Consider the following 11,756-nt stretch of genomic DNA (forward strand, 5'->3'; position numbering starts at 1 on the left):
GATGTTTTCTGTAGATACATTATATTGACTACATGAGCATAGGCAATACATATAACACTATAAATAAATAGTTTGAGGGAAGGGAGGGCAACAACGTTTGCGATCTATATGCCATACGTGATGATCCTGTCTTGAACTTTCCATTAATTTCGAAGGTTTTTCAGAAGTCTTTCCACTGTCATTCTTCTGTAGAATATTTCTGCAGTATATTAAGGTTTGATCAATGGCATTCCCACTGGGATTGCACACAACATGTATACTCTATGGGAGATAGTTTGGTTTAGGCGACCAATTCCTGGAACATAACTATCACGTAAATCTAGAACTACTTGTACATTGTTCCAAATATTCCTCTGTAAACAAAATTATCCAAACTAAATGTTTTACCTTCACCTATTAAAGAACCTAGCTGTATATCACTCAGTTTATGCAGGACTATAGTAATATCATTAAACTATGTTTCTGAACTTTGAAAACAAATTATGTGTAAGTTAGCTTATGGATGGCTCACTGGCAAATCCGAGGGTTTATAAGGATAAAAACTGAACTTGGATAACTGTGATGGAAAGAGAACAGATAGTCCATTATGTAGCCTTGTGTTTAGCAACAAACAAGTGCAATTTTTTAATGATTTCACCCAAGCTAACAACTTTTTGTCCATCTTTCCATCGTGTGATTGAAAATTTTAACAACTTAAAAAACAACCTAATACTACAATAGTTAGAAGTTTCAATCTTGAACTACAATAACTATAAACTACAATCTCAGACCACAGCACCAATAAACCATGATATCAGACCACAGTACCTATATACTACAGATTTAAACAACCATCTCAGACCACAGAAGTGAAAAAGTACAATTTCATACTAAAGTAGCTACAAACTGCTGTTGTTGTACACTACAATCCCAGATTACAGTAGCTATGAATCGAGATATCAGACCACAGTAGCTATAAACCATGATATCAGACCACAGTTGCCATGAATCAAGGTATCTTGTTTGCTCCCATCAACCTCTTAAGATTAACAACTGTGACCTGAACAGTCATTGAAGGTACAGGTAGACAACATTAAAGATATAACTATCTCAGTCTTATTTCATTGTTTCATACGACATGTATGAACATTTGATAAAGGAAAAAGAAAATATTTATCGAGACATTAGTTGTTTCACTAGCAGAGTTTGTGTATGAGAAAAATGCCTTCTGATTGTACAATGTTATATATACTTTAAGTAACAAGTAAATAAAAAATAGCTTTATACAAACTTGCAAAATAATGACAAACCACAAAGAATGTTTGAATGCTCAGCCATATTATTAGTTTTACTCATCAGTACTGCCGTTTGAATGCTCAGCCATATTATTAGTTTTACTCATCAGTACTGCCGTTTGAATGCTCAGCCATATTATTAGTTTTACTCATCAGTACTGCCGTTTGAATGCTCAGCCATTTTATTAGTTTTACTCATCAGTACTGCCGTTTGAATGCTCAGCCATATTATTAGTTTTACTCATCAGTACTGCCGTTTGAATGCTCAGCCATATTATTAGTTTTACTCATCAGTACTGCCGTTTGAATGCTCAGCCATATTATTAGTTTTACTCATCAGTACTGCCATTTGAATGCTCAGCCATATTATTAGTTTTACTCATCCGTACTGCTGTTTGAATGCTCAGCCATATTATTAGTTTTACTCATCAGTACTGCCATTCTAATGAATAGAATCCACTGGACTTAGCAGTTAAAGAAACAAAAATATGTCTAACCAGAAAATCTATCTAAACCTTTACCCTGTGTTTGTTTTCATGGATCCAACACAATCTAATCTGACTTTTCATGGTAATTTCAAATGTAACTTCACAAAAGCAGATAAAGACCAGTCATACTTTAAACTATCCAAAACATTTTAAATTGACAACTGTAGTATTAATGAATTACAAATGGTTCAAGATAATTTATAATAAGTAAATATTAATAACCTCAACACTATTATTTTTTAAAATTCTGAAACTGGTTACACACTTGTTATTTTTTAAACTTTTACACATCTCAATATCTATGTCTAATCTTTAACAAATTTCAACTAAACCAGCTGATAATTAAAAAATAAAATTATTGTTAATTAATATTTTTTACTTTCAAGAAATTATAAAAAGTTCTTGGAGAAAATAATGAGCAATAGTTTCCAAAGAAATAGTGGTTACATGCATTAGCAATAGTCTGTAAAGTTGTTCACACACTAGCAAGAGTTCATAAAGAAAGAGTTGTTTCACACACATTAGCAACAATTTGTAAAGAAAGAGTTGTTTCACACATTTAGTAAGTATTCATAAAGAAAGAACTGTTTCACACATTTAGTAAGTATTCATAAAGAAAGAACTGTTTCACAGATTAGCAACGACTTGTAAAGAATGAGCTGTTTTGCATATTTTTTGTCTACAGAAAAATTCTCTCACATTTTTTGTTGTAAACTTCAGATTTCAATTTGTATAAAACACAAAAACGTTTCCTAATCTTTAACACACACGAATGAATGTTTTTAATCAGAGTTAATTTTATCTCCAAATTTTGAAGCTGTTCACAGACAAAACTTTAATATTTCAGTTGGAAAGAGGGTTTCAAGGGTTTTCTAGCTCACCCGAATTATTTGCCACAAGAGTCCCAAGATCAAGTGAGGTTTGCCTTTAGAAAGATCAGAAGCATCAATGTTAACAATTTTACAACCTATGGACTTAGCAGAGTTCAAGGCTAGGGTCAAGTTCTCATGCTTTGTATAGACTGACAGGTATTTTTTGTTAATAGCTCTTTCATCAATTGTTTCAGGACAAGAATGGTTTATGATTTTGCTGTAAAAAACAACAACAATATAATTAAACTTCTGCAGAAAGATTTAAGAAACTTAAAGCAAGTAAAAAAGAAAAATAAATCCAGAGAAATGTACCTACTGGGAATTTTCATAGATCTGTAACAGACAGACAGAAAGATTTTCATTGCATGCAAACTGATACAGAGAAAGATAAATATATGTAACTGTAACATTCCTTATAAACTAAACATGCTTTTGGATTCTTCTTATATCAAAATATTTATTCTGATGAGCTTTTAACAAAGGCTCAAGTGAATGGGATGACAATTAAATAGAGATGTATATTTTCATGCAGGAGCAGTCAAACAGTCTCGACCATTAACGATTTTTACACATCATGTTGAGAGTCTGAGTACACCTAAAAGACATCTATGTTTCCTTCATCGACGCTTTACGATTGGAGAACTTTTTGAGAGATATATCTACTTCAACATTAGAGTAAAGCTATTTCTTGATTCTGCATAAATTTTCCTATTTTCTTTTATGAGAGCTGAACTTAAAAGGCAATAATCTCTTTTAAAACATACTCCACCAGTACCAAATTATAAAGATTATATCTTCATTTTTGTTTGTTGAATTTTCACGAATCTACTCAAGAGGTCTATCTAAGCTGGCTGTTCCTAATTTTGAAATGATACACTAGAGGGAAATCAGGTTGTTAAAACCATCCACCACCAACTGTTAAGCTACTCTTTTACCAAAAAAAAGTTGGATTGGCTGTCACAACTATAACACCCCAATAGCTAGCATGCTTAGTGATGGGACTTGAAACCACTTCACTACTTGTGAGTGAAGTGCCTTAACATCCATAACGTGCCAGTATAACATCAGAAGGGAAAATGTCCAATTGAGAAAGACATAAAAAAATTCAGTTTCTATATAATTTCAAACATATTTGTTATATAAACATCAACACTAATTTTGTATATGTTGATAAAGATTATTAATGATGATGACATGATGTAAATAGGAGAAATAAGTGTATGGAAAACACATATTATAATTTGCTTGTATAGTTTAGGCTCTCACTATTAACCAGAACAAAACCAAAGCTACTAATATGGCAGCTGATTTACATACATCAAAGGTTTCTCCATGCTACACTAGAGTTTATAACTATATGTGCAGTTTCTAAACCCCTTAAAATGTTCCTAATATTCTTCTAGAAACATTCTGCACACATTTCAAGTTTGATGATGTCTTTCTGGCTTTAATCTAACATATCATCTTAGAACAACATGAGATTTATTGGTCCATCTTGGCTGTCCCATCCTTTAAACTAAACTAAAACTATTAATAAATAATGTTTCAAAAAATTTTACACCCAACCTTTATCATTCATATACTTATTAATTTGTTTATTAAATTTACTGCCTACACAATATCTGAAGACAACAGATTCCAAAGACCATCCATCCTGTTAGAAAAATAAAACTATCTTAACTGAAGATAACTCCTATCCTGCCAATATTTACATTTCTTTACTCTTGTCCTACTATTCTCACTGTTAAATAAGAAAAAATATGAAGCACAAACACCATCAATTCACTTTACGATTTTCAACACCTCAATCATATTCCTTCCAACTCTTTCTTTTTTTCAAAAGAGACTAATGTGAGAGATCTTAACCTCTCCTTATATAACAACCAGATCTTAACCTCTCCTTATATGACAACCAGATCTTAACCTCTCCTTATAAGACAACCAGATCTTAACCTCTCCTTATATGACAACCCTCCATCCCAGGAACCATTCTAGTAATCCTTCTCTGAATCCTTTCTAACAATTCAATATCTTTACTAAGGTAAGGAGTCCAAGACAGAACACAATGTTACAAATGTGGCCTAACCAGTGACCTTTACAATAACATTATAACCTCTTTAAAGTTGTATTCAATATTTTTGTAGATACAACCTAAAATCATATTTACCATAGCACTATTACATCAAGATCTCTTTCTTTCCTGACACTTTTAATGTTATTCTCATCCAAATTACACTTATAATTCAAAGTATGATAACCTATGTGTATTATCTTACATTTCTTATAATTAAAATCCATTTGTCATTTATTTGCCTAACTTACTAAATGATCTAAATCCTTTTGTAAATTAGCATTATCCTCTTTACAGCCAGCAACACCCAAGACCTTAATATCATCTATAAATTTGAGTAAGTTACTGATCATTCCTTCATCCATGTCACTGATGTGAATCAAAAGAACAGAAGTCCTAAGAAAGAGCCATTAGGTGCCCATCTTTTAATATTAATCCAGTTTGACTGAACTCCGTTTGTAACAACCCTCTGCTTTCTTTCATCCAGCCAATCTTCTATCCAATTTGCTAACTTATCCCCCACACCTACAGAGATAATATTTTTTCCTAGCCTTTTACGTGGAACATTGTCAACTTCTTTCTAAGAATCCAAATACACCAAATCTATGCCCTTACCCTCATCTACATATGCAGTAACCTTTTCAAAAAATGCCAAAAGATTTGTAATGCACAGTTTTCCTTTAGTGAACCATGTTAACTGTCAAATAATTTCCTAAACTTTGTTAAATGGCTTCACAGAGCACTTTTTAATTGGACTGTCTAAAACTTTGGGTATATTTAAAATGTTGCACATCGAAACTTTGTTTACACACTGAATAGATGGGTAAATACACGCCCAAAAACAAGTAGGCCATAATTGCCTATTTAATTCTATTATACATCTTTACACACAGTTTTGGCACCTAAAAGAACATTTTTTACAATAAGAATATATCTTCTATATGAGTGGAAAGCATAATATTTTGACTTCCAGCTTTGAAGTTTATTTCCCTTATTGACCACTCATAACTAGAAGATTTTTGAAATTAAGTTTTCTGATATGTCTTTGGTTTACATTTTAAGAAATTTTCACTTCATCATCTTAGGGTTGCTGATAAATTTAACCTATTTATACATGTTGATATAATATTTTTGTTTTATAATTGCATGTCTATTATAACTATATGAAGGTGATTAATTTATCACATTAGAATCAATATCTTAAATCACCATATAAAAGAAGCATATACCAAGTTTCTAATGGATCCACTGAATAAGAAAGAAAAGAAAAACATACCATATCAAGATGCCATCCTTTACCTTCTCATATAAAGTATTTCCTTCTGAATCAATTGGCAGCAAATATTTTAAATCTGGGTCTACTCCCAGATTACTGCAAAATAAATAATGTATGTGTAGTCCTACAGAGATCAACTAAGAAAATACTTAAGAACAAGTAAACAATAAGTACAAACTCGTTTGTATTGTAATCAAAGGTTTTTACAAAAAGAAGGAAGGGTCTGAATTTAGTCATAAAAGTTTGACTCAACACTGAAATAAAGGGAAACATAAAATATTTATCAAATATAAAGAACATTTTAATAACTAAAAATCAACTAGTATGTGGGTCTATTAGACAAACACAAAATAACTTATTTCTCTCTAAGAGTTGTCTTCTTCTACCAAATAACTCCTGGATGGTTAGATGGAAAGAATTTCAATGAATGAAGATGAGATGAAAACTTCATACAACTAAACAAAGACAAGATGAAAATCTGACACAACTAAACAAATATGAAATGAAAATCTGATGTAACTAAACAAAGATTGAACGACAATCTAACACAACTTGAGTAAAAAAAGACAAGATTAAAATCCGACACAACTAAACAAAAACAGAGCAAAAACCTGAAATAACTAATGAAAGACAAATTTAAACCTGACAAACTTAACTAAATAAAGACAAGGTGAAAATCTGACAAAACTAAAGTATACAAAAAAAATGGAAAAATTTCACACGATACAACTAAAGAGAAACAAGGTAAAAATCTGACAAAGCTAAATAAAGATAACATAGGAACCTGAGATAATTAAACAAATATGAAAATCTCAGACAACTTTATTTAAACAAAAACAAATTCAGATAAAAATTGAAGGATTCACCAATTTAAACATGGTGAAAGTGAGAGACAATTTCACTAAACAAAAATGAAGAAATATATTTGAAATAACTGCATTAATCTCTCTAACAATATCTTCACTGACATCAAAAAAAGAAAGAGGAAACCAGAGTTTCTAACTTTTTATCTTCACACTGAGTAAAATACCAAATAGACTGCTGAGACATACAACTTTATATAGTGTATTTTTCCTCTCCTTATCTTTCTACAAAATAGATTTTTTCTCTTAGTTTTTCAATATTTTTAATACAATGCATTAGCCTCACAACAATACTGTCTTATATCTATTGTCCTAACCTGTTTATCCAATCAGGTGTTAGCCTCACATCAAGACTGTCTTGTATCTATTATCCTAAAATGTTTATCCAATTAGATATTACTCTAACAATGATACTGTCTTACATCTATTGTTCTAACCTGTTTATCCAATCAGATATTAGCCTCACAATGATACTGTCTTACATCTATTATTCTAACCTGTTTATCCAATCAGAAAAAGCTACTTGTTCTTCGTATCTAACAGAATGTGTAGTTCCCTCGCTTGATGCTTGAGACATACCTCCTATGGTCTGTAGGTTTTCACGTTTCGAGACAGCTTTTTTAAACTTACTTGTGACATCATTGGACTTGAGATCAATACACAGCTACAGCCAATGTAAAAAAAAGTCAAAGAAAATTAACAAACAGCTTTTGGTGTTTCTAAATCTTTTATTCCTTTACCCACATACGTATTTGTTAAGACACGTGCTTAGAATGATGTACAGTTGATTTGTATAGTACAAGTAAACAAAGCTATAAAGTATTTCTTTATTTTTAAATTGTTTAAAACAGACAAAAATTTAAAAATGTAGAACATTTTAATCAAAAACTGTTAAAACTTTTACACAAGCTTTCCTCCTAGAAAAGAGAAATTCAACAGACTCATCAGGTCAAAAGCCCAGCATGCTGACCTCTGGTGTCCCATCCAAGGTTATATTAGTAATGTTTATTATACTTTCAGTTACCATACTATATACCCAACACATTATATATTAAAATTACTTCACTACAGTTTGAAACTCAGTTTTATTTAATACAAGTATGAGATGTTTGCTGCTGACAAGAGCTTCTTGCCATCATAGAAGAAAAACATTTTAAATATAAAATCCACTGTTAATAGCTTCTTTCATATTTAATCCATGTAGTAACACAAATTAACCTAATAAGCAGTTGAAAAAAGCTTTAAAGTTACTTCTAATAGAGGGAGGAATCCCCAGTGGGTCTCCATCTATGTGAAGACAGTGAGAAGTAAGCTATTAAACAATCTTGTCCAGAAAGGGAGAGATATGGAAATTTCAAGATGTCACATAGCCCACAAAACTAGGAGTCGAGGGGAAGCTCACCCATAAGATGGAATTGATAAGTTTGTTTTTTCAAATTTCACTCAAGGCTACTCAATGACTGTCTTCACTAGCTGTCTTTAATTTAGAAGAGATAGCCTAGAAGTGTGACAGCTAATTAATATCACCCATTGTCAATGAAATGTGGTATTGACCATAACATCATGATCTTACATCCCATCTATGGTAGAAAAAGCAAGCACATTAGTTAATAGAAATAAAACTGACAGATTGCAAGTCAAGGGCTTTAACCATCAGACTATGCCACATCTTAAAGTAATGGGATAAGATAACAACTGACCATGCTTATGATGGAAGCTATACGTAGATCAGCAGGTCAAGACAGTTAAGAGTTTTCACTAAAATTCCAAAGAGTTTAAATTACATACAAATGTATAAATATTCAAAGCACTCAAGTTTAAAATATGAATTGTTTATAGTTTGTATTGCTGATCTGGGTTGGTTGGTAGTGATTTCACACATTACACATCTATATCTGTATAACAAATACAAGTATTTTCTTTTACTAATAGAAAAGGTAGCTAACTTAGATTTATATAATTAATTCTGTGACACATTTAGTTTCTTTTTACTTAATAAAAGAATGGTAAGTCATAAACTTAATACCAATGCTGAGGACTATTGTAAGAAAACTTAATTATGATAGATTCACAAAAATTAAGAATGATAAATTCCACATCAAAATATTTAGAGCATATCATGTATAGCACCTTCTGAAACTCTTCAAAACTTAGTTGTCCTCTGCTTTCCATAAATTTACTTTTGTCAAGTTGGTAGATCATTTGTCTAACTTTCCACTGTGGAAACTTTAAACCAACTGTTTCGAGCGCCTGCTTTAGCTCACTTATGTCGAGATAGCCACTTCCATCTCTGTTAAGCTGCAAGATATCACATTATAATTTTAAAATTAAAACAAAAATGTATTGTTATAACAGGAATTTAAAGCAATTTTTAAATGTACATATGTTACACACTTACAAGAAACTAGAAAGGTAATTTTGTATAGGTGGAAACAAACTGACCAATATAATTTTCCCACTAAATCCTGTAATAAAAAATAAAACAAAACATAAAAAACAAGGCACAAATAAATCATTACAAGCTTAAATAAGAGAAAATCATAGAATATATCATTTTTAATTAATTAAAAACATTAGTTTTTCAATAGCAGCATTTAGTTTCTACACACACACACAATGTTTAACACATTTTGACCATGATCCATAAGAGAAATGACTACTTTCAAGACCACATATAACAATTAATGTTTTACTAACACTAACAGGTGAAACACTCAAACATTTCTTGACAGAATGAGAAAGAAACAGAATGTGTGGTCTTATAAATTTTCATATAATTTTAACTTTCTACTAGAGTCAAACGTTTTGTTAGTGGAATTGATCTTCACATTATAATGTACCAAGAGGAAAGGGCAAGCACATTTGGTGTGATTGGGATTTGAACCTGCAACCCTCAGACTATGAGTCAAGCTCCCTAACCACGTCGCCATGCTTGGCCAGAAAAGAAAGTTAAGAACAAATAGAAATATTTACCTACAGTTTCTTACTTCCAATGTTTTTCTGTTTCACACCCACTGTTAACATGATGTTTACCATTTATGTGTTACACGTATCTCAATTCATACTTTAGTAAAATGTTGTCATATACAACAAATATAAGCTTTTATTCCACTTTTCATTGGGAATAAATGTTTCTTTAACACATCATACATGTAATTAAAATATCATATAATGTACATACATCAATAGAGTACAAAAAATCTTGTATCAAAAATTGTCTTCATACCAATACTACACAGGATACAACTCTAACAAAACAGTGATGTCATCATAAGATTAGAGAACAGAGCTCTACTAAAACAGTAATGTCATCATAAGACTATATAAAACAGCTCTAATAAAACAGTGATGTTATCAAAAGACTGGAGAACACAACTCTACTAAAACTGTGACATCATCACAAGACTATAGAGAACATAGCTCAACAACAACAGTGATGTCATCATACTTTTATAGCAGTGGGCGTTACCACGTTTATTCAGTTACTCAGTCTAAAAGCCGAGAAATTATAAATGTTAGTTGATTTACTGTTTAGTTCCAGGATACTTTTTGAAGTGTTGTTTGGGAACTCAGGTCTAGAACGTGTTTCAAAATTAATGTAGCCTGTAGCAAACGTTAAAAAATAATAATTAACTAGTTTTCGTTACGTGGACTGAACATTAGTTTTTACCAAATAATACAAAACAACATGACTTATTATAAAATACATTACAAACGTTTATCGTGATGTGTAACTATTTGCCAACTAGTGTATACACAAAACAACGCTTTTTTTTTTTTTCTGAAATCTGGAATCTGTTAAAGGTACAAAAAATTAATATTTAACAATTCGTTTCTAAAAAAGTTCTTATTATTTCTTCGAGTTACTCTAAAAGTTAACATATTTTTAAACTACGATATTAAATCTTACCGCAAGGAAATTATCATACAATTCTTTGAACTGTTCTTCCGTGAAAATCGTACTTGTTAATCGCGGTTCCGCCATACTTCAGCTACGACCGCAAAATTAAAAACTGGAAGCATTTATTGCGATATTTGATAAGATTTCATCTCCTCCTGATAGGCTTTGTGAACAAATCAAAGTGCGCTTTCAAACGAGGCCATTCCATGGTCCTTGCCCCTAGTAATGATAATGTGTTTAGATAAATAAACAATGAATGACAACTTAGATACTACAAAATTATCTATATGACTCAATATATCATGGCAAACAGACTCATTAAACTATTAAAACGAAACTTGAAGATAAGAATCAAAACAATTGTTATCGACTTTGGCTTCTGTTTGCACTTCGTAACAAGTTTACTTACTGTGAGTGTGATTTTTCAGTAATATCACTCACGTTAATTTCTTTGACTCTAATAAATTAAAAAATAAAGAAGGCTAAGTATAAGATAAACTTTGAACAAAAGGTTTTAAATATAACTTGTCACTTACCACTATCTCTACTCATTTGAACTTATACTTCCACCTGTAATAGATTAATAAAAATATCGAATTGTCACATTAAATCTTATTACAGATAAAATTTAAAATATAATCTAAACAAAATTAAATCATAAGTTAGTATTTTCTTCAAATTAAAGAAAAAACCCCATTAATTTCCATTTTAAAATCAAATCGTAATTATTACTTGTCTGATAGAGGGAGTTTTAAAATGATTTTAATAATTGCGTATTGTCCGTGGTTAACGAATCAGCTCTGTCCAAATATATTAAATTTCTCTTCACGGATTTTTATACTGTTGTGCAAACCTTAAGAAGTTTGAGTTTACTCGCTCAAAATAGAACTTATACACTTTATAGAGCTGTATATGTTTCGTTATAACTCTTTAATTAAGATACATTGTAATTTACATTTCTTTATGAATTATAATTTTATAATTTTTTTGAATGAAGATGATATGAATATT

General features: G+C 30.8%; 1 protein-coding gene across 5 annotated transcripts in view; it reads right to left on the reverse strand.

The window, feature by feature from the left end:
- LOC143243843 (plastin-1-like) overlaps window positions 1-11,389 on the reverse strand; it is a 36,727-nt gene extending 25,338 nt beyond the window's left edge. The window contains exons 1-6 of one of the 5 annotated variants that reach the window (XM_076487538.1): window positions 11,282-11,300; window positions 10,755-10,964; window positions 8,975-9,142; window positions 7,342-7,508; window positions 5,982-6,077; window positions 2,644-2,851 (exon numbers count right to left, since the gene is read on the reverse strand). In XM_076487538.1, the coding sequence (XP_076343653.1) occupies window positions 2,644-2,851; window positions 5,982-6,077; window positions 7,342-7,508; window positions 8,975-9,142; window positions 10,755-10,829 (714 nt within the window). In that variant the 5' untranslated portion in view covers window positions 10,830-10,964; window positions 11,282-11,300. Of the gene's footprint in view, window positions 1-2,643; window positions 2,852-5,981; window positions 6,078-7,341; window positions 7,509-8,974; window positions 9,143-9,817; window positions 9,955-10,070; window positions 10,220-10,754; window positions 10,979-11,281 lie in introns of those variants that run through there. The other 4 variants (XM_076487540.1, XM_076487539.1, XM_076487541.1 and 1 more) reach the window with 4 other exon arrangements.
- Window positions 11,390-11,756: the final 367 nt, after the last annotated feature.

The sequence above is a fragment of the Tachypleus tridentatus genome, chromosome 2 (genome assembly GCF_004210375.1).
Source record: "Tachypleus tridentatus isolate NWPU-2018 chromosome 2, ASM421037v1, whole genome shotgun sequence".
Taxonomy (NCBI): Eukaryota; Metazoa; Arthropoda; class Merostomata; order Xiphosura; family Limulidae; genus Tachypleus; species Tachypleus tridentatus.